The sequence below is a fragment of the Polypterus senegalus genome, chromosome 13, assembly GCF_016835505.1.
Source record: "Polypterus senegalus isolate Bchr_013 chromosome 13, ASM1683550v1, whole genome shotgun sequence".
Lineage (NCBI taxonomy): Eukaryota > Metazoa > Chordata > Cladistia > Polypteriformes > Polypteridae > Polypterus > Polypterus senegalus.
This window is the reverse complement of record NC_053166.1, coordinates 20,475,601-20,499,623: the sequence shown is the minus strand read 5'-3', so window position 1 is coordinate 20,499,623 and position 24,023 is coordinate 20,475,601. Positions and strand designations below refer to the sequence as shown.

At 35.6% G+C, this 24,023-nt stretch overlaps 1 protein-coding gene across 5 annotated transcripts in view; it reads right to left on the bottom strand.

Moving 5' to 3' along the window:
* The window catches only part of hmgxb3 (HMG box domain containing 3), a 49,831-nt gene that overhangs the window by 1,810 nt on the left and 23,998 nt on the right, over positions 1–24,023 (bottom strand). For 4 of the 5 annotated variants that reach the window (XM_039774611.1, XM_039774612.1, XM_039774614.1 and 1 more), the window contains 8 exons: positions 21,817–22,118; positions 20,742–20,869; positions 14,095–14,226; positions 12,867–13,051; positions 11,088–11,307; positions 9,314–9,447; positions 3,531–3,650; positions 1,350–1,559 (listed from right to left, as the gene is read on the bottom strand). In XM_039774611.1, coding sequence (XP_039630545.1) covers positions 1,350–1,559; positions 3,531–3,650; positions 9,314–9,447; positions 11,088–11,307; positions 12,867–13,051; positions 14,095–14,226; positions 20,742–20,869; positions 21,817–22,118 — 1,431 coding nt within the window. Of the gene's footprint in view, positions 1–1,349; positions 1,560–3,530; positions 3,651–8,077; positions 8,513–9,313; positions 9,448–11,087; positions 11,308–12,866; positions 13,052–14,094; positions 14,227–20,741; positions 20,870–21,816; positions 22,119–24,023 lie in introns of those variants that run through there. The other variant, XM_039774616.1, reaches the window with a different exon arrangement.

Here is a 24,023-nt window from a genome sequence, read left to right as displayed (position 1 = left end):
TCAAAGGAATGCAGTTTTGTACCGTGGAGGAAGTATGCAATGTTCACCTAGGGGTCTAAAGAACAAATAGCTCAGCAGACGTCAGATGCCATGTTGTCCCAATAAAGGAACATATAGTTCGTGACCCAAGAACTAACTCCTTAAGAGAGTTCTAGTCTGGTGTGCCTATAACCATAAGAGGACTGCACCAGAGATCAAAACTGATTCCTAGAGTTCGCCAGAAGAAATCCGGGGAGATGGTTTACAAACTGCCCTATGTTAAAAGCACAACTGAATATAGATACTGGAAAAATGAGCAAAGCACAAGATGATGAGGCCATGGTCAATGTCAATGGCGAGGAAATGTCCAAGTCCCGTTCCTCTATGTTTCTGTTTTCTCACGAAAAGAGGTTTTCTGCAAACCTAGGATCCCCAAGACAGAAGCAGCAGCTATCCACTTAAGCTACAGGGAGGATATGAAACAGGAATAGACTGGACCCCGAGTGATTTTCTTACTAATGATAGCCAAAAAAGAATGAGAAAAAGATGGGATGTGAGAAGTAAGTGATACTACTGTGTTCTGAAAGGTAGCTAAAGGAGTGAACCATCCCACAAGACATACAGTTGATCAGGATTGAACATGACAAACATGTAAAGAAGCAAAATGCTTTGCTATTTTACCATTAATTTTTTTCTATCAATAACTCACTTATCTGCTTGTGAACACACATATATGGAAATATTTGCAAAAATCTGAGATCACTGAAATATTACACTTAGAGCTTTCTCTCTCCTGTTATACCCTATATTAACTACTGGACAACAAAATTAAGATATAGATATTCTTTTATAATTCTGTTGGACATTTAAAAAACTTTGTAATATGGTTTTCTAAGGAAGGATTTGCGGAAAAAAAGCAATAGACTCAAATAAAAAATATAAATCATGAAGAAAATAAACATTGGCCTATCCAGGAATAATTCCTACCTTGTTCCCAAGGGTGTGGAGATAAGCTTAGACTCCTACAGCACTACAACTGGAGTAAGTAGGATCACAAACTAATGAAAATGTCTACAAGCATGTTTTAATATATGTGAAACAGTGGAACAATGCTTCTGTTGCCTCACAACTATAAATTAGATAATTTACCATACAAAAGGATCATCTGGAAAATTTCAGTTAAAATAGATCCGGAAGATGCTATATATCTTTCTGATTAAGATGCATATCCTTTAAATAACTTAAGAACATCAAATGTCTGACTTCTCATACTGATTTAAAGAAAAATGCTTATTTAAATTGCACAGTTTTTCTCCCTAACACAAGAGTATCCACTTAGCAATTAATACAAGCCATTATGAAACACTTACTTTTGGCATATCCATGGGATCTGAGAAGCAACCCTGGTTTTTCCCCCACATTTGAGCAGCCAATTCTGGATACCAGATATCGGTGCTAACAGCCACTTGTCTTGCAATGTCCACAACATAAACCGGTGGCCAGTAGCGTGAAGATACCAGTAAATCAACATGGTCTCGAGCCGATTCTCCTCTTACTATATATTTTGAGCCACATATAACCTAAGAAAGTAGAACATACAATTAATTTTATTGGAGTCAGCAAAGAGTAAAATAACACAAGATAAAATACAATAGCATTCTTTTTCCACTAAGATTTTCCGGGTAAAAAGCCTGTTTCTGTTACAAATTGCCAGTAATTTGGAAGCTTGCATTACCTGTAACTTAATATCTCTCTCTCTCTCTCTCTCTCTCTCTCTCTCTCTCTCTCTCTCTCTCTCTCTCTCTCTCTCTCTCTCTCTCTCTCTCTCTCTCTCTCTCTCTCTCTCTCTCTCTCTCTCTCTCTCTCTCTCTCTCTCTCTCTCTCTCTCTCTCTCTCTCTATATATATATATATAAAATTCACTAAGGGCAAGCAAGACAGAGAGCCACGCCCACCAACTCACAGAGCCCCGCCCGCCAACTCTAAGACCATGGGATACGCTCGACAGAGCCCCGCCCGCCAACTCTAACCCTCCTACCGCGTCATGGGATACGCACGACAGAGCCACGCATGTCAACTGTAACCGTCCTCCCGCGTCCAGTCTCGTTCTCGAGGCATGTGCACTGCCTGCTCATGTGCCCGCATGGAACAACTCATCAAACACAGCCTCAGTCGCATTCGTCTGTGCAAAAGTCCACATGCACCTCTGAGCCATGTTGACTTTTCACCGCACGCAAGACAGAGGCCACGACCGCCAACTCACAGAGCCCCACCCACCAACTCTAACAGCCCCGCCCATGGGTTACGCACAAAAGAGCCACAAACGCCCACTCTAACTATCCTCCCACGTCATGGGGAATGAACGACAAAGCCCTGCCCGCCAACTCTCACCATCCGCAGGTTTCCAACATTGCTCTTGAGGCAATTATATGGCAACATCGACTTCTCAACTGTCACTCTGGAACAATTCAGTACGCAAGCTATATTAAGCATCACCAATGAAGAGTCACTACACCTTAATGAACAGGTGCTGAAACTTATCCCTAACAACGAAGTAACTTTCACCAGCGTTCACTCCATCGTCACAGACGATCCTGCAGATCAACTTGCATTCCCTGAAGAATTTCTTAATAGTCTTACTCCCACTGGCATGCCTCCGCATAAACTCAAAATTAAAATTGGTTCAGTCATCATACTTCTCAGGAACCTCTTGCCAGCAAAAGGTCTCTGTAATAAAACTAGACTATCTGTTACCAGCATTCACCATAATGTACTGGAGTGTAATACTATCACATCTGCTACCTCACAAACTGTTTTTATTCCCCGGATTTCCCTGACCCCATCAGATTCTAACTTGCCTTTTACTTTTATACGCAGACAATTTCCTGTTAGATTGGCGATTGCAATGACTATTAATAAGGCACAAGGACAAACTTTCAAAAAAATATGCCTGTATCTGCCAAAACCTGTTTTCACTCAGGGACATTTGTATGTTGCTCTCTCCAGAGTTCCATCTTTTCATTCACTGACAGTTGTATCCTCAAACCCTCCCCATTTGGACAACTTTGTCTTTCAGGAAGTGTTCACTCATCAATAAATAATTATATGCGGCATGGCTAGTATCCTATATTTCACCAAATAAGCTCATAAAGAAAATAGTATTTACACTTGCCTTTTTGCATATTTGATAGGTAGGTTTAGCATTTTATGGGTGTTTTCACATTCCAAAGAAGTTTGCTTAGCAAATGATTTCTACATTTTGGCAAATATTTGTGTGCACTCCATTCAATGTCTATTGCAAACTTTATTTTAGTTGGGTAATCATTTTTCTTTTAATGAGGTCTATGCTGGCATTTTCCCATGCTGATCTTTAGACAAACTGAGTGAGGGAGCATTTAATTTAATTTAAACTAGTTAGTTGTACTTTTTTTCTTCCAACAAAAGATTTTTCAGTTAATATTTGGAGTCAGTTATTATCACCATTTCCTGACTGTGCTAACAGAACTGTGTAGACTAAAGATATATTAAATACAATATAAATAATATATTTACCTGGTGAGGGCAAATTTTGTATAACTTGCCTCCAGTAATATGTGAAGGAGGCTGTTTTGTAGTCAGAACTCCATTCTGAATGTATGCGTAGAGTGCAAGGAGAGAAAATCCCATCTGTTCCTGAAATGAGATACAGAAAAGGAAGTCAATATAACATTTTATGTTTAAAAATATATTCTAGGGAAATATACAATTAGAGATACAGTATAATATATATACTGTCACACACATGCGTATGGGAGACATCTAAAAGGCTTGAATGACAGTAATTCCGAGCCAGACCGGGAGGTAGCGGAGTGCACTGACTCTTTCTCTCGCTTTTCTATAGACCGTTCATGGGAAATTCCACCTGGCACTGATGACGTCTTTCCTGGTTCTGGCCCCTTTGATGTCCCTTCCGGGTGTGAGCCTATGGATGAAGACCCTTCCGGTGCCTGCCCCTTTGATGTCACTTCCTACACGGACCTTTAAAGCCACCACCTTTCCTCCATCCCCTTAGTTCTGTTCTGGACTCCAATCTGTACACATCAGCACAAACCTTTAAATCATTTTGCAGCCAGGGAATAATGTACGGGTGGCTGCCCCAAACCTTTCTGTGGCTTCTTTGATTTTGTGACAACACATATGCTTATATCTACATATTCAAACTCATAAACATTATCTTGATGAGCATTATAAAGGATGTTTTATCAACTGAGAAGAATTAACAAGTTTGAGTTTTATGTTCCCCCCATTTTATTAAAAAATACAATATGTGTTATTATTCATAGTATGTAAAACTACTATAAAGTAAAAGATTTAAACATGTAAATAAACACAATACAAACACAGTATGGTTTAGAAATATCTTCCTTAGGACTTGTAAGAGCCAATCTTAGAAAGTTAAAGTTTTGAGTTAAACTCATATTAATGTTTGCTTAATTTGAATAGAACATAAATTTCATTCATAGTCATAACTTATGGTATAGTCTTTTCCCCCTATAAGTTAGCAAGAGATAGAACCTTCTTACTGTAACTGAGAAACAGTGTGATAATGAGCTCAGTTGTTGTTTAGAACAGGTCCCATTACATAGGGACTTAAAAGACTCACTTTAAGCTTAGAAATGGGATCAGCATACAGTTTTCTGGTCGTTTTGAAATGGTTCAGAAATGTTAAGTAAATAGTAACGATTTGAGATGTAACAAGATTAGGCTTAGAACTGAACTTTTCTTAACAATAATTTTTCCTTATTTGCTATTTTAATTTTCCTTTACTTTGTGCAAACTGTTTAACTTCAAAATTAACTAAAATTTCAAAAACGAAGATATTTTTTTCTGTGGAATCCTTTTTGAGCGTCAGGCTTTTGTTGAATCCCATTTTTTGAGTTGAAGCTGCTGAACTTTGGTAATTATGGGAAAACGCAGCTACAGGACTGTAATTGAAAGTAAAATCAAAGATGATACATAAACAGTTTTTTAGGAAATTATTTATACAACTGCATCTGGCTATTCTCCTGTGAATTTGAGATTGCTACAGGAATGGGATCCAGTTATTGGGTCAGTACAGAGAAGTGTCAAGACAGTCCATGCCTTTCATGACAAGCATGAGAGCAAATGTCTTCAGTTATTAAACAGCTGCTTTGTCAGTAGGAGTGGCTGGTTGAGCACAAAGGGTTCTTCCATGAAGGGTCGATGGTGCAGGTGAGGGTTTGGTAGTCTAACAGTTACTACCTCAGTGGCTGCAGGATTAAGCATCTACTCACCTTAAAAGATGCCCATGACCACTAGAAGTAGATTTACATTACAGTTGGTACAGGATCATTGCTATTGGCCCAGGTATGGCAAAGGATGTTGAGCACTGGTGTCGCGATTTTGAAAGATTTGCTTTGGCCAAAGCAGTTCAGCCAAAAGTTTGCCATATATGAGAAATCAGGCCTAATTTGACCACGTCAACTAATGTTACTGTTTTGGGGTCAGCAGGATGGCCTTCAAAGGATCAGAGGTCCTGTACTGTTATTCTTGTTTCATCATTGGCTCTAAGTTTAGGGATCCCACCTCATATCAATTCTGATCAGGGAACAGAGTTTGAGAGTAATCTGGTTAAAGAGCTTTTCTAAGAATATTAGATTCAAAAGCGTACGACAACCACTAACCAATCTCTAAGGTAATGAACAGGTTGAAGTTTTATGAAATGTTGCAGGATTGCTATGAATTCTACCTCCAGCATAGAAGAGATATTGGCCTCGGTATCTTTCTTAGATTACCTATGCCTATAAAACTAGTGTTCATGTCACCACTGCTCATATTATCTGATACTTAAATGGCAATTTCAATTGCCAATTAACTTTTTTACTGGCATTGAAAGTGAAGCAAATGGTCATCCTGTTACAAATGAATGGGCTATTAGGTCATCAGAAGTATACTTTGGGTGGCCTACAATAGTGTGCAGGAGCAAAAAGCTAAGACAACTACAAAAAGACATCATGAATATAAGGGGCAGCCAGAGGAATCTACATTACAGTAATGTCAGTTATTGAAATTGAAGTACAATCACTTTCTTCACTTTTGGGGCCAACATAAAATGCAAGATTATTACTATTATTGTGTACACAAACTGGAGTATTATCCTAATGGTCAGGGGTTCTAGATGGCCCAATTTAACAAGTACGCCTGATTCATTTAAGAACTATATTTCCTAGACTGAATAACACTGAAAGGACAGAAAGGACAATGTTTGTTGCAAGTGATTTATCATTGGATATTGTGAAATTGTGAATTACAGAGCAGTTACGATTGAATAAATTGTTTGGATGGAAGAAAATACTTTGCAAATATTCGAAATGATGAAACAGTAGAAACAGCACCACAGTCTTTGTGCTGTTATCAGAGAAAGAGGGCAAATGCTGGGCAGCATTCTATCCGGCATCAGTTGACCCTATCAAATATTCAGAGAAAATCTGATTGTTATATGGAGAACAGGATCTGGAAATGAACCCTAATCTAACTAATCTGTTTACTCCATCATCGGCAGAACAATACAATTGGGGAGAATGAAATAAAGGCTGAGCTAGTTAGCAGGTGTGGTTCGTGGTCCGCTTCTTTGAAGTCACTTGTGCCAAAAGCACCACAGTTTTTTCAATCACTACAGCCTGAAGAAATCTAAGAAAAACTTCTACCAATATGTAACCTGCCTGACATGGAACAATAAAATTATTGATCAATTAAATAGGTATACAAAATTAGTAGCCAAACATTTCGAGGCTCTGCTAATTACAACCATGTTTATCTTCATCCCCATTCAAATGTCAACCTTGAAAATATGGATATAAAATATTTGAAAATATCACGTTTGTATGTATGCTAATATGGTTAACTAAGCATATACAAGTCAGTACATGATTATGCGTTATATTATTATAATACACTGGAATGCACACTTCGGAAACAACCTTCACATAAGTAATTCAAAGTTAAAGCAGCTGAGAAATTACGGAAACATACTCAGATGTTTTAATTACACATAACAAAGAAATTTTATTTAATCAAAGACTAATTGGTTACAGAAAAAACACTGTCACAATTAAAAGTATTCTGTTTGTCTAACTAACATCATACTTTTGAACAAACATATATCAAAAGTTAATCAGTTAGGCTGCATATTTGCAAATGTGTTATTCAATGTTAAATACCTCAATAGTCGCAATATCTTTTGAGTTAATTTTGAAAGCATATACTGTACTAATGCCACTATGACTCACTCGCTGACTGGGATAAGCTGTCTGTAGCCATTCCTTTCCAGTTTAACACACAAACTCATTTCTGACTGCACCAATGCCCTCTCCCAGCAACTATATTTCTGTTCACTGTCCTTCTTTAAATTGCATGCACAAATTACAAGGGAGCTATTAAAATACAACAGCTCTTAAGTTAATCAAAAACCTGATATCCACTTCTCTTGTATTTAGATTGTTCAGACACAATGATATTTTTAAATGAAAAGTTAAAAATAATCATGATAACTCAGTTTTATTTCTTAATGACTAATAAGCTTGCTATACTGGATGGAATTACAGTATTCAAGATACTGTCTAAGATTCTGCTTTAACACAACCATTGTGACAATTTATATACAATTCTTTTTTTATTAATAAAATTACCCCATACATAAAGAAAATAAACAATTTAATTCATTTTGAGCATTGAAAAACTGCTTTTTTCTTTGGATTATTGCTCTGCATTGTGTTGGTGTTAATATGCTGCTAAGGTTGCATAATTCCTTATATCAAATATTAAATTGTTAATATAAGTTATAGACGATTGCTTTAAAATGTCATGTGACACATACAGTATCTTCCATAATGTTTGAGACAAACATATATTTGTCCTTGATTTACACCTCTGCTCCACAGTTTAAAATTACAAATCAAACAATTCAGACGTGCATTACACTGCAATGAGCTTCAGCTCTTCCTTACATAAAATGTACTGTACAATACTCAAAGAAAGACATTGAAATTAAACAGTTTGGACATTTCATAAATAGTAAGGTTTCACTGCTGGTTTATTTTGTACTGTTTTCAAGTGTTGCAAAACTAAAATGTCTTTTAATGTGCTCTCTTCAGAACTACAGAGGTAGGGTGGGATTGGAGAAGGCTAATGCCTGTGGCAAGTTGGAAGTGATTTTTCCATTGTTTACACTAGGCAGCATTTGGGGTTGTAAAGTTAGCATCATGGTGGGTGTTGCTTGTAGCTATAATGTCTAGTCAAGACATGCATAGTGGGAAGATAAGAGGTGGATATGGGGAGATATTAGAATGGTTGGCAGCAGGCCATGCGTCAGTCATTTAAGTGTCAATAAATAGTTGGCAGATTTGCATTTAAGATACCTCAATTTTGCGATCTCTAGTGATTGACTCCAAGGACTGTAACCTCAGCATGCTGGAGAAGTGTGTATGCCAAAATTATCTTAAGATCTGTGTTTCCAGGTGTGTGTGTAATTTCTTCTAAGGAGTAGGGAAAAAAAAACAAAAGCAATATAAAATATAATAAAAATAATAAAACTTTCTAAGAATCTAGTCCAGGACTGGTGATCTCACCAGCATACATTCAAAGCCCAGGACATACATACATATGAAAGTGAGCAAAGTGCTCTTACAAGTGTGCTTTTATCATCACTCCTGCTTGTGAGTTTCATAAAAGGCAACAGCAAATGCCTCCAAAGTGCCTGTCTAGGTTTGTCAAATCAAATGTTATGGTTGCATACAGTATGTTGAATAGAATTCACATGTGTATAAGATAAATCTTCAATTCAAGGACAAAAGCACATTCTATACAATAAGATTACATAAAATAAGAAAAAAAACTATAACTTAAACATTTAATTACAGCATTGTGCTCAACTTTGATATAGTAGATATGGTACACCTTAAACAGGTAAAGTATGATTCCTGGTACTAACTCAATGCAGAAAAAGCTAAACAGAAAAGTCAAACAGAAAGGATCTCATTTACAGATATGAATTAGCCACTGATTTAAAACTTTGACAGCATGCAAACCTGTAGACATTGCGATGATGTGTGGTATTAGATCAATTATACTTCTACTATAAGTAGACAACAAAAATTAGATTCTTTCTTCTATGACTAGAACTGTTTATAGTGGTAAACACAGAATGACTACCAAACTACTGAAAAAATTAAACTTCAATCTACCCATTTCCCTAATATAGTATCGATCTAAAAAACAGCATGAAAAAATAACTGAATTTGACAAGAGCAAATTATATTTTTACGTCATGTTCTTACCTTTGTATCTTCTGGCTGACTCTCTATATTGCATGCATTTAGAAATTCTCTCAGTTCTTTTTCACTGTACGAGTTGATGTGGAATGGTTTTAAGGTACCCTCATGTATTAACCTGACAAAAGCACCAATATTTCCTGAAATTTAAGTATAAAAACATACTCGTTAATACAATGCTACAATTTTATGTGAACACAGTTCAGGAAAGAATGATACATTATCATGTATCTCATAGATAAATGCTTGCTAATAAATAAAGATACATAATTTGATATTTCAAAATTACCATTAAAACATAATTTCACAATTACTGTTACTTGAGTGGCCTTTAATGAGGAATAAACATGCCATTTTCAGAAGAACATAGAAACTATGCAATATTTGTGAACATATGCACAGTATGTGGCTTGTATGATAAATTATAATGCTTCTGTAAAGTTATTTGTATGTCTGTAATGCATATTAGTGATTCAGTTATCCTGGATGTGTAAGTCAAAAGTTAGTGAATGATTATGATTTCATACAAAGCTATTTTTTTAATTAAAACAGTTACTCTGGTGTCTTCCAAGCTACAGTAATTTATTACCAGCACTGTCAAACCAGAAAGAACTTCTTTTGGGCAGTGTGGTCTAACGGCCAGCATGTCACACAGAATAAACCACAACTGTAAACCTGCTTTCAATCACTGACTTCATACATGTCAGTGAGCAAGTTATTCAACCTGGCAGTCCTCCTACAATTATAAGACATGCAAATAATTAATCTGAAAGTCATGTTGATTATCACCTAAGTAAATTAATAAAATGTAAATGCAATGAAAAATTGGAATAGACTGTACTAGAGAACAGTTTAGTGGAAAGGTTAATTTGCTAAAAGTGAGAAGGAGTCTTTCGAATTGTGAGCCCTGTTTTTGCCAGACTTGTAGCATCTATGTAACATTTAAACAATGTAGCATCAACACTTGTTAAAATGATCTCTCTATTATAACAAAAAAATTCTGGGATGAGACGAGACTTTAGCCTGGGACAAGACGTGACCTTTTCAGAGAGATATTGTCACGTCCCACGAGAAAAGACTTTGTGCCAAGAGATTTAACCACACCTGGGGCCGGAAATAAAAGACAAAGAGTAGATGACAAAGTAGAACATCGTAAAGAATTCAAAAATGTTGTCGCGATACACACGCAGAGCAAGTTAGAGATAATGAAAGCACTAAAATTCGAAAGACTAAAAAAAATGATAGCACAAACAAACAGAAATTATTACTCGGTGAAATAACTGAACAGCGAAAACAGATAGAATATATTGTTCAGATATAAACTTTAAGTCAGAGACTTGTAGAACGTTTAATTCGTGTTGCCATCAGAATTAAAAGATTTGTTGTTTGGTGAAAGTAAAATCCAAACGTGAAGTGGCTGATGCATAGTGCAGGCTGGGGGGGTTGGCAAGCGAAGTGAGCAGGGAGCGAAGCCCCCTAGTAATTTTAATTCAACTGTTGATTTTGTTGCCATTGTTTATTTTGCAACAGTCTGCTGTGATTTAAAAGAATCATAGTGAATAAGTGGCACAGTACAATTTGATGTAACACTTGCAGTATACTGCATTATCTCAGGCAGAATGACAGCACTAGTTCAGACAAAGGTATTATCCAGTTCTTTGAAAAGCCACACAAATTTTCATTGCATGAAACAATGTTTTGACATATCATGATTTGTTTTGCCTACTGATTACAACACATTTTTATCATTAATAACATAATAAAAAGGGAAAAAAAATACCTGTTACACTTTGTTCACATGAATGCTTGTGCCTCTCAGTATTTACAATAATAGAACTTCTCATTAAAGGAGGGAAGAAAGGAGCAATAATGGAAGCATCAAATTTTGTGATTGGGATACTGGATGGGAATGCTGCTTGCTCAATTGCTTCAATTTCAATTGTTGACCAGAAGTCATCAACATTTACCTCCTCTGATGTTTCAAAAGCAGGCCAAGTGAACTACAAATGAAAAGACAAACATATTATGAAGTTCTCTGAAGAGACAAACTCATTTTTGTTTTTATTTATTTATTTTAATTTCCACAATAAAATAGTATGGCAAAATACAGGTAGTGTGGAATTTTAGCTAAGATATTGGACATTAAAGTTGTTGGTTTAGTCCACTCTTTGACATGAGTAAGTCACTTACGTTTTCTGAGCTCCAACTGTATTTTAAACGTACAAGTCCCCTGTATGGTCTTAAGTTAAAGCCTGGTTATCAGAATAAGACTTTGCTGGTGGAAACATATATACAGTATTAACTGAACTGCAAATTGGCGCTAAACTGGATCTTAAGAAAATGAGCTCCTTTTTCAATCACACTTGACGATGATCTCATCAGACCTTCTTCTAATGCAAGGAATCATGATGTCATTTTTAATTCCTCCCTTTCTTACCCTACCCACATTAACCACATTAAGAAACTTTCTTACTTCCACCTCAGTAACATATCTAGCGTTCTTTCATTCCTGTCCTTTTCTAATCCTGAGGAACCTGTCCAAGCCTTTATCACATCCTCATTCGATTCTTGTAACTCCCTACTGGCAGGGGGGCTTTCAAATCTTATATCACAACTCCAGTTGACTCAAAACTTTGCAGCAAGAGTCCTTACACGAGGCAGTAACAGTGAGCACATAACACCCATCCTGCTTCTCCTTCATTGGCTGTATCTTCCAAGATTGAATACAAAATTCCATTAATAACCTACAAAGATTTAAATGGCCTCACACCGGACTTCATCAGTGACCTTCCTCATCACTATGCTCCTGTTCACCCACTAAGGTCCTCTGATTCTGGCAATCTTTTTGTGTACCACACTAAACTGCACTCTGTGGGTGACAGCACCTTCAGCTGTAGAGCACCCAGTCTTTGGAATGACCTCCCAAAGTTAATTTGCTGACTCAATTTATTCTTTTAAAAAAATTTTAAACTCATCTGTTCAGGAAGGCTTTAAACTTAATATTCCACCCCTTCTTTCATTTTACCTTTCTGTGGAGATATTCAAGATTATTTGTGTGTGTGTTATATCACAAATATGTTATTTCTTCAGACTTTTCTTTCAGTATTGAATTTAGTATTTTACTCTGTTTTATTGTCTTTTGTTCTATTTAATGCTTTGCATGCCTTATTTTTCTTGTTTAGTGTTCTATGCAGAAAATATATGTACCCAATGTTACATATATCTTGCTGTTCCTTCTGAGACTCTGTAAAGCACCTTGAGCATGGGAAAGGTACTATATAAATAAAATGCATTATTATTATTATTATTATTATTATTATTATGTGGCTGAAGACAAAGCTGATCGCAGATGCGTTTGTTGGCTTGACACTGAGGCTCTCTTCAGATAGATAGATGCCTAATGCATCCTACCTGTAACAGCCATGAGTTTTAATGGAGATGGAGGAACATATTACAGATCCAAAGAGACTATTTGCAGCATGAACTGGCTATACTGTAAGGTTATAACAAACTGGAAACATTACTACGTAAAAATGTTAATTTTGACTGATTATCTTACCTCAAGATTTTTCAAAAGAAGAACAGTTTCTGCATTTCTTTGGGCAATTTCCACCTTCGGTGCAATGCCACACACTCCACAGATCATATCATTGTAGTCTCTGACAGTAAGACATTCGAAAGCCCAGTATCCACTGTACAGCAGCTCTTGGACTTGACAAAGCTCACTTTGATTTAACTTCTTTACTATAAATTGATGAGGAAAAAAAAAATAAATTGTCTGCCCTCTAGCAGAATACGTTTAAAAAAGCACACATCTAATTACAAGAAATGACATTTAATATTTGCAGAATGAAAATCATTTTTTCATGCAAAAATCACTAAGACTATGTATAACATTTTTCAAAGTGAATATACATATTTATAAGAAAACAGTACTGTCTATCAATAACTTGGTAATTCAATGATATGTTGAATGTTGATTATGTTTGTAAGCAAGAATTTCACTGAACACCCATCAAGTGACAATAATGGCCCTATAATATTTAGCACATTAGAACAGCTGTGACAAGAACAGGCCATTCAACCTAACCTTGTCTAGCTTATTCATCTAAATTTCATCAAAATAACATCAAGTTGTGATTTAAAGGAGCCCAAAGTTCTACTCTACACCACACTACTTGGTAATTTATTCCAAGTGTCTATGGTCTTTTGCACAAAGAAAAACAACATTTTTGTGAAATCTGCCCTTAACAAGTTTTTAACTGTGTTAGACATGTGCTTATTGCACAATTGGTTTGAAAAGCTGAGATCTATTGTACAAAATTTTGTCATAATTTATTAATTATAAACCTGATAAATTGCAAGAAATCCCAAATGGCAATAAAACTAAGGGATTAGGCTTAAATCATTAATTTGTGTTATCTTGGCAGATTGGCTTTACAGTACATTTAAAATGACAAGAGTCTTTGAACACATCAGCAAGGGTGCAATAACGACACTTACTAGTGGCACTAGAATACAGATGACCGGCTCATGGTTACAATGCGTGTGGGAAGTGAAGTGAAGGGTGAACATTTTGTGATCTTCACAAACCAGAATGTAACAATGTGTCTGACAAACACCAACTACAAATAATACGCTTATATGCCACAAGACAAACCTGCAGACACCTGTTAGTATAGCCTATACATTAAAACATAATGTGAAAATTTTAATATTTTCACATTATTAAGGAAATGTAAGAAATTTACAGCAAATATTTACTACACTATGCATTTTATATTTACCAGGCTGGCTTTGAAGAGTATCCAGAATGAACAATGCAGCTTCCTTTGGGTTTCTTCCAAGCTTTATTTCATTTCTAATTCTGAATAGAATGTCCAAGCTTACCAAAAGCCTATTACCTACATTAAAGAGACCTATAAAACAGAAAAGGGAAAATAAATGAAAGATAAATAAATATGATACATGCAGACTGGTATGAAACAGCTATATAACATCCCAAGCTCTTCAGCAAAAAATACAATCTCAGTTTATAAAGATTTCCAATTAATATGCTGATTATTTTTTATTTCATTACATGAATAAAATATGAAAGAGATAATTCTAAGTAAAAGCGTAACTTTGCTTTAATCATATAATATGTAAAAATGTAAGAAGTTATGGTGCGCAAAAACTGGAACTGTGGTTACTTCTGGTCTGTTAAGAGTCCTTTGTTAAGGTCCAAGTCCAGATACTGTCATTGTGGATTTTGCACATTATCCCTGAATCAAGCTGGATTTAGTACTCTAGTTTCTTCAACAATTCCAAAATGTAAGGATTAGGGTGACTAGAAATGCAAAACTGCATGATTAGTGTCTGCATTGCACCCACTGCTGCTGGGATAGGCTGTGGCTCTTTACAATTATGTATTGGGTTAAGCAGAGTTTCCAAATTAATTAATTAAAATAAAGCAATAATTAAATACTATTAGTTTTAACAAATAGTTCATTAATAAGAAGATAAAAAAAATTCCACTGATTTACAGTATATTTTACCCTTTTTTTTTTTTTAGAAACTCTTAATAAAAAATAAAAAAACAACACACAGAACAGTCGTATGTCTGATGGTGTCTAATGGAAAGAGCCTACTGACAACAAATGTACACTTTTACACTAATTTGTGCAAAGGTTATTAAAGCACTTTATCACAATATTAATCATATACCTTTAAATATTTCAGATGTTTGACTGTGATATACTGTATTTACTTTTGTACACTACTAATTTCACATTGCCTAACCATTATTGTATGTACACTGTACTGTATTTAGGTTGTTTTGTATATTGTGTCAATTTTTTAATGACTTAAATGTATGTGTTGCTTAGCATTCTCTAACTTTCCTTACAAGGTAATATTCAAGTTCTTCAATCTTTTAATGCCGAAGGCACTCTTTCATGTGAACGCTTTGACAAAATTGTGTCATGAAACATGTAGCAGTTTGCAAATACACCAAAAAAAGCAGACTAGTGAATGTGAAAATCTAGTATTGAGATGGAGAGACAATTCAAATTTGAAGAATTAATGTAGTTAGGGAATAGGCTTGCATTGCATGGCTCAGCTCATGCTGCTGAGTTTTGATATTACAAAATTAAAAAAAAACTGACTGTTCCCTTTTAACATTAACAGAAAACCAGATATCCATTCACTTTTATCTAATAGACCTAAAATATATGATGTTTCACAAATAAATGAGGATCACTCAGTCCTTAAATTTTGTTTGATTACCTAAAAGCTAGGTTGTCCTTAATGACAGTGCAGTAGTCTACTTCATTATACATTCACTCAACTCAATGTGCATGGCCATTACAAAAATAAACCTGCTGGTTGACATATTTTGCGCTCACTGGTACATTCATATAGGACTTAAACACTGTGGTAAAAGAACCACATTGTGCGCGGTCAAACTAAGACAAGTTTGTTTGGGATTTGAACCCAGGACCTGTCGCACTCTAAACAGGATTCATAACCATAAACCAGCAGTTCATGACAAATCATATTTTTCAGCCCAATCTGGCCATGAACATCTAGCTGGATCAAATAAGATTCAACATGAATCTTCATGTTGTTGTTTCTTTTTAATGGTTAACTGTATATATTTTACTGTTGTGACGCTGGAGTTTCTTTACTCTTCCTGTCGATTACCCTATCTATAATACATGTCCGGCTCCGTACTCCTCCATTACACTAACAGTTGCATAACAGCAGTTTTGAAAAGTGGTGCATAATTTGTCCCAAATTCTACTCAAACACACAGCAATCTGCAAGAAAAAGCACAACCCACTGCTTTTGCACACCCTGGTTATTCAGGCTTCAACTATCAATCTGCAACTGTTAGAAGTAAGCTTGTTTACCACTCTTGAATTTTATTAAAAATAAAATCTCAGGCATTAGTGAAGGGCTGTAAAACAGCATGCATTTTATTACTGTGTGTGATTGTTGATACTGTACAACTTTTTCAATATATATGTTGCTATGCAGGCTATTATATGTATTACAAACTATTACATATATTACATCTTTACTTGTTTTACTGTGTTTAAGCATGAATAAAAAAATGTTTTGTTCATATCACATACAATAAACAAAGCAATTAAATGAATCTTTAAATCGGGAAAGAAGTGATAGCTATTTTTTGTAAACTTTGATCTGAACAGTAAACTCACTCAATCAAATTATAAAAACATATGTTTTAATTTCTTGCCACTTCTTAGAAGACAAACCCTTGTGATTTACTCATATGTTTTATTATGTATCAGGCGGTGCAGTCTGGAATTCAAGATAAAAATGTCAAAGGCAATGGAATGTCCACAGTGTTCCTTTGTTCCTTTGATAGTGGGTTATTTTCTTCATGTATGCAGGTTCAATTTAGAGATTAAAGCCATGCTCTCCAATGTATTTTTAAATTTTGAAAATCTATAGCAGTAATAAGCTAAAATATACTATTGCAGCAATAAGTACGACAAAAAGATCCCCATTGCAATAAATAAATAAACAAGGTGTGGCTTTAGGTCTGCATGGTTTCTGTGTAAAACACACAATAATTAAAATTTTATTAATAATCCTTCTATATAAAAGCAGTCGGGATTGTCTTTCCGTCCCGTGAGCGCTATGCAGGCGCATAGTTTCACACACGCCCCGTCCATTTTGCCATGCACGATGGGATTTGTAGTTTCGTTTTTCCAGGTGACAGATGATTTTCTACTCCAGACTGTGCGATATCTTCTTCTTCTTTCTTACTATATAAAAGTGGTCGGGATTGCCCTTCCGTCCCGTGAGTGGAAAGCGTAGCGGTATTCTGCTTATCACAGACTTACTACTTGCAGCTTGCGGTACGAATCGACATGATGTGAGCAGAGTTCTGGTGCCCCATTGTTCCCTTGCTTTTGTGCGCGATGCGCTGGAAAAATAGACAAAATTATGTCTCTGGAAATAATTAATGTTGATGGAGTACAAATGCCTCACCGCGTAGTAAATATCAGGGGGGTTCAAAAGGGTGACCTCAATATAGAAATAGAAAAGTTTAAATTTCATCACAAAAATAACACAAACTATGAGTATTAAAGTAATACCGCTCAAATGCAATATAATCAAATGAATGAGTTTGTATAAAATATCAAATTGATCTGCATATTGAATTGCCTTAAGAAGTGGTCAACTTAAAAGTCGGTCGCCTTAAAAGGCGGGTCAACCTAGTTTTATTAATAAAAGGATTAATAACGGTAGCATTTCTTAAATAAGGAAGAAAATTCAACTGCACATTGCATTATCTTAGTAAAGTGTGATTAACCCAGACTAAAGCAAACTTCAACCGCTCAATAAACAGTTAATAAAAATTTCAAATATTTTTGAAGAAAGCAAAAGGATTGAAAATAAAACAAAAACTGAGGGTACAGAAGATGGTATCTTGCAGTAATATTCTGAAAATTTACAACTCAAAAAGCAACTAAAATATGTGCACTCAGATGTGGTATTGGACAGTAGGCTTAAATTGAACAGAATAAATTAACAACTTTAGTATTTTAAATTACTCATTCCTCTAAACAATATCAAAGCTGCAATACCTAATTCTAGGTCATGAGAGTCATAGTCTAACTTGGGAGTATTGAGCAAGGCAGGAAACAGTACTTGACAGAGAACCTAAATATTGTAGAGCACAATCACGCGCACATAATTAATACTGGGTAACTTTAAAATGCCAGTTAAATTAGCACACACATATTTGGTAGTACCAAAGACAATTTCAAAGCAGATACACAAACTGTGTAAAGGCTGTGATTTGAATCCAGGTCTTTTAAGCCATGAGGCTGTATAGTATCAGTACTACTGTGCCACCCTTCTTACAAATGATGTTGAATTTCTATTTAGAGTGGTGTCAAAAGTATCAAATCTTCTAGAACAGGCGTGTTGAACTCCAGGCCTGAAGGGCCAAAAGTAGCTGCAGGTTTTCATTCTAACCCTTTTCCTAATCAGTGACCAGTTTTCACTGCTAATTAAGCTCTTTTCCCATCATTTTGATAACCCTGTTTTTAAGGATTCAGTCCTCTGAATGTATTCCTTTCTTCATTAAATTACAGCCAAACAGAAATGAGATGTGAAATGAGCCAACAGCTGACCAGCTAAACTGGGATTTCAAACTCCAAACAATCTCTTAATGAGAAGCGGATTCATGCTGTTAATTAAACCCCGTTATTTAATTCCATGGCCTGTTGCTGCTCTCGTTTTGCCAAAGCAGACATTTCCAAAACTGTTGATTTTTATGTTTTTTCTAAGAGCTCCGCCAAAATGTTTTTGTGACCTGAGAGATCAACCTTACTGAGACCTCCACCTTACTTTATTTTCAGATATTGTGTGATAGGCACAGGTGAGCTGATCATGGGGCGGCTCATTTTGTGTCTTATTATTGCTTGGCTGCTAATTAAGGAAAAAGAACAACTAAGGGGCCCGAGTCAAGTTAATTAAAACTAAGGCAAAAGAAGTTAATTAGCAGCAAAAACTGGTCACTAATGAAGATGATAGTTAGAATGAAAACCTGCAGCCATTGCAGCCCTCCAGGACTGGAGTTCGACACCCATGCTCTAGAAACTCATTATCATTTTCTGCATGACAAAAGTTTTGTACACATATTTATCCATTCAGTACTTTTAATGCACTGTAATGATACATTTCCAAAGTAAAAATAAACTATTTTCTGTAGATAATTAACTGAAGCAGAACAATTTAAAAGTTAGTGTTTGCATAAGTATTTAAGCCACTGTGCTTTGGAAGCTCTAGGATTACACAAATGACAGATTATTCACAAACAACAAAAAGGTGACAGTCATTTGACCATAATTAATGATAATTTGGTATTACTTGTGAGTCATTTATATCTGTCTGGATATAAAAAGCCACCTTTGTGGGGCCCACAGTCTTTGTTGGACTGCAAAACTGAGAACAAAGGAACATTATGCTGATGTGAGAAAGTCATTGAAATGCATAAGACAATAAATGGCTACAAAAATGTATCGAAGAGTTTGAATGTCCCACCAACAGAAAGTGGAAGGTTCAGCACAGCACAGCACTCAGAATCTTACTAGAACAGGCCATCCCTCAAAACTAAACATCGGAGCAAGATGTTGACTGGTGAGAGAGGCCACTAAGAATCCAAATGTCACTCTCAGAAGTCTGAAATGCTGTTTGGCTGAAACTGAAGTGAAGGTGCAGGGGTCCACAATTTCAAAAGCTCTCCATAAAACAGGTCTCTACAGGAAGGCAGCAAGAAAACAGACATTCCTTAAGAAGGTCCACATAAAAACATGAATGGAATTTACTACAAAGCTTGAGAATGACCCAGTTAAGAAGTGGAAGAAGGTTTTATGGTCAGATGAGACCAAAATCAAACTTTTTAGCCAGTCTTCAAAGAGGCATGTGTGGCATAAAGCTAACACTGCCCATGCCTCAAGAAACATCATATACCTATGGTTAAATATGGTGGTGGCAACATCATGCTATGGGGATGCTTTTCACGTGCTGGGCCTGGGAATCTTGTCAGAGCTAAAGGGACAATGGATGGACACAAATATCGCACAACATTGCAGGAGAACTTGTTCCAGTCTGCTATGAACCTGCGGCTAATGAGAAGATTCTCTTTTACTATGACAATGACCCTAAGTGTATGGCCAAAGCAAAACTGGAATGGTTCAAAAACACAATGGTGTATGTCTTGGAGTGGCAAAATCAAAGCCCTGATCTTAACCCTATTGAGAATATGTGGCATTATTTGAAAAGTGTTATCCTGAGGCGCCATCCCATCACCCTACAGGATCTCTATAAATTCTGCCAAGAAGAATGGGGAAGAATCACTCCTGAACAATGTGCAAAACTAGTACATACACCAAAAGAATTAAGGCTGTTATTGCAGCAAAAGGGCTCTCAACAAAATATTAATGTGTAGGGCTAGAATACATATGTAAACACTAACTTTGGAGTTTTTCTTCTTCAGTTAAACATGTACAGAAAATGGTTTCTTTTGACTTTGGAAAGGTATTACTAAATAAGAGTTCACATTAAAAATACTGAATGGATAAATATGTATGGAAATCTTTTGTCATGCAGAAACGTATAATGACTTTCAAGGGGATTGAATACCTTTGCACATCACTGTATCTTTTTAGAGTATGTTGCCCATTAGAGGAATGTGGGGGAGCTGGAGACTATCGTATAAGGAATGCATATGTACTATCAACATGGGCATCTTTAGGATGTGGGAGGAAGCTAGAGGGGAAAAAAAATTGCAGAGTGAATGGAATTCAAACTAAGGTTGCTTAGTTTTCTTCCTTTTTGTTACCGAATAATAAATTAGGCTGCTCTTAATTAAAAGCATTATGTTAGGATTAAAATTGACATGTCTTACCAAAGTGAATATCATTGAAACTATGCAGTGCAAGACACTGTGGATTCAGACAGATCTTCAGCTGAATTGTAGCCGTTTGTATTTGTGAATCAGTCAACAACCAGCAGTCTTCTTGTCCAGCTACGGAACTACAATAAGACATGGGAATAAAAAAAAAAAAACATTTATAAAGAAAAAATATTATATTGCCATATCTACCCTTAAATTCAAACTGGACAGATTAATTGGTTTGCACAATGTTTACATTCGGACTTAATTATGAAAATAACTTTCCTAAAGTAATGAAATCAAGTACAGAAGTTATAATATGACTATACTGTAATTAGGCAATAAAGTGAAGGCAATTTTAGGCTACACTAACACTATGATGCAGATATTTGTCTGCACTGGGCATGCACACATTGGCAGAAAAACCCTTGAAGGGATGGTAAGACCAAAGGCCAGGGACATTATTGTAAAACTGAAGTGACTAGTAAATGATTTGCCTTTTGCACATATATGCAGAATTGAAACACAATTTAGATGCATACAGGTAAGCAATGCAACAAGCACCACGAAAAGCAACTCTTGGCCACTATGTGAGAATATGATTTTCTACTGTGAAGGGTTACAATCAGGGAATGAGACATTGTACTGAACAGTTTCCAATCAGGAAAGGGCAAACACAAACAAATCAGAGAGCATTTAGCATCTTTGTTTTTAAAAATCTATATTTTCACTCGTCCACATTGCAACGCTGAGTCAGCTTTTTCAGAAGTATATGGCTCTGGAGAACATTTTCAAAATTTTTTTGGGTGTTAAAAGCAGAGAGATAGTGTGTAGAAAATGTGAAATTGGAGTCTAATGTCTGCATTTTCAATTAAAAATGTAATAGTGTGGATGTAACCATAGAAAGCAGATCAATTTAAAAAAGGATAACCATTTCCTAAGTAAATATTTTAATGGTTCATTTTAATAATTACCTACAAACAAAAATTCTTACAGAAGTTTAATACTGTGTCTAAATACAAAGGATGTAGATTTCATATATATTTACAACTGTCTTAGTCAGGCTAAAAGATTATAAGTTACTTACCTCTGTCCCCCTTTGAAAAGGGCAAAGTTACACAGGGCACACTCAGTTGCAGCAGACTCATAATAGCGGGGCCAGCCTGTCTGGTCAACAGTAACAGCTTCTTCATTGCCAGCAGTCAAAGTCACCTGTGAGCTGTTCAGGTCTTGTATCATGCTCATTGTTTCAGAGAGTTCTCCTTCACTTTCTGGAATCAGCACAGTCTTTGTGAGGAGCTGCAAGGTTGACTGACGCTGGATCTCCTTTTGGGCTGCATTCAAGGGTTGATAAGGGTCTATCATGTTTGAAACTTCCACTTGTTCCTCCTCAAAAGAAAAAAAAAGTCCAAAATGTTAAAGAGTTTACTTTTTTTTTTGGTGTAACTTGAATATTCCATTTACATATGTATCCACTTGCTAATAAACCGTTATTATTAAAACACATTCATGTGATAAATTACTATACATGATAAAATCTCTGCATTCAAAGAAATCTTTTTAATTGAACTGGTATTAAATAGACACTATTATAGAAGAAATACAGAGCTTTTAGTGATGAGAGGATTATTAGTGTTTAAGAGACATGTGTCTGTGTGAGCTTCTGCTCTTCACACTGCTGTTCTAAAGGAAAGACCTACACTTTTAAGGGTTATAGTGATCTGTCTTCCTTTGTTAACTGTCTTTTTCTTACAATTATAATAGTAATATAAAGCACAATACTGTCCAAATAATGCTTAAGGAGGGGGTGGCAACACTGTTTGTTCCAACACTGCTTTCATACAGATAGAGGGGTTAGTCAGTAATTAACAAACATCAGGACACATGTAAGAATTGTTTGCATCAGTTTTCAAGGTTCTAAACATTTGAATTGCTGCAGAAAAGATGTAGGTAGTTAACCAATTACTTGCTCCTTGAAAAACGCCTTTATAAATATATAACTTTTAAAATTACATTACTTTTCAGTTTTTGGTGACCTAAACGATTTTTTAACCCTGATTTATTGGACTTGAAGTGAATAAATTTCAATAAAAGCTTGAAAAATGGGAGTGTTCAAAATCTCTTGACCAATAGTGTCTATAATATGTTACCACAATATTAGCTGATGTACTAAATAAAAAAAGCACTTTATGCACCCGCAATTGTGTTAAGATCTTTAAAACAGTGTCTATCTCAGGGGTCGCCAACTCTAGTCCTGGAGGACCACCGTGGCTGCAGGTTTTCATTCTAACCCTTTTTTTTTAATGAGTGCCCAGTTTGTGCTGTTAATTAACTTCTTGTGAATTCATTTTAATTGAATTCCTTTATTTTAAGATTTGTTCCCCTGAATTTTTTTCATCATTCCTCCGAATTGCTTCATTTTTTTCCCTTAAATGGCACCTAAACAGAAATGAAATGTGAAGTGAGGGAGCCAACAGCAGACCAACTAAGTCAGGGCCTCAAACTCCAACCAGTTGCTTAATGAGGTGCCGATTTATGTCATTAATTACACCTGTTCTTTAATTCTGTGGCTCGTGGTGCATTAGCAGACATTTCCGAAATGATTGATTTTTCTCTTTCTAAGAGCTCTATTAAAATGTTTTGTGGCCCGGAGCAGATCAACATTCCTGAGACCTTTATCTTTCTTTATTTTCGATATTGCATTATGGACGCCAGTTGTTTTGACTCATTTTGTATCTCATTATTGTATTTGCTGCTAATTAAGGAAAAATAAACAATTAAGGGGTCTGAGTATTCAAGAGCAAGTCAATTAGCAGCAAATACAGGTCACTCATTAAGAAAAAAGATTAGAATGAAGACCTGCAGCCACGGTGGTCCTCCAGGACCAGTTGACGACCCTTGTATATTCACTGCAATAAAATTAAGGTAATTAGATACAAGTTTTGATCCAACAAGAACAGTCAAAACTAATTCAAATAAGAATACATTTTCTTTATGGCTCATCACAGCTATGAAACCTGGTAGCTGCAGCATTATATGTTTGTTTCAGCACTCAATAGAGACAGTGAGCTATTAGGATTCAGAGAAAAACTTAACAAAGCAAAGTACAGGTTTATTACTATAGAAAAACACTTGTGATAATATTTTTACTGTAAACCAATAAATCTATTTAAGTTCATGTTTTCAGTGAAATTGTAAGGAATAAGGAACAAACTGAAAGTCTATGAAACACCTTAAAAATGTTATCTATAACAAACTCCTGGATAAGCACAGACTGCTAAAAAAAATGTTACA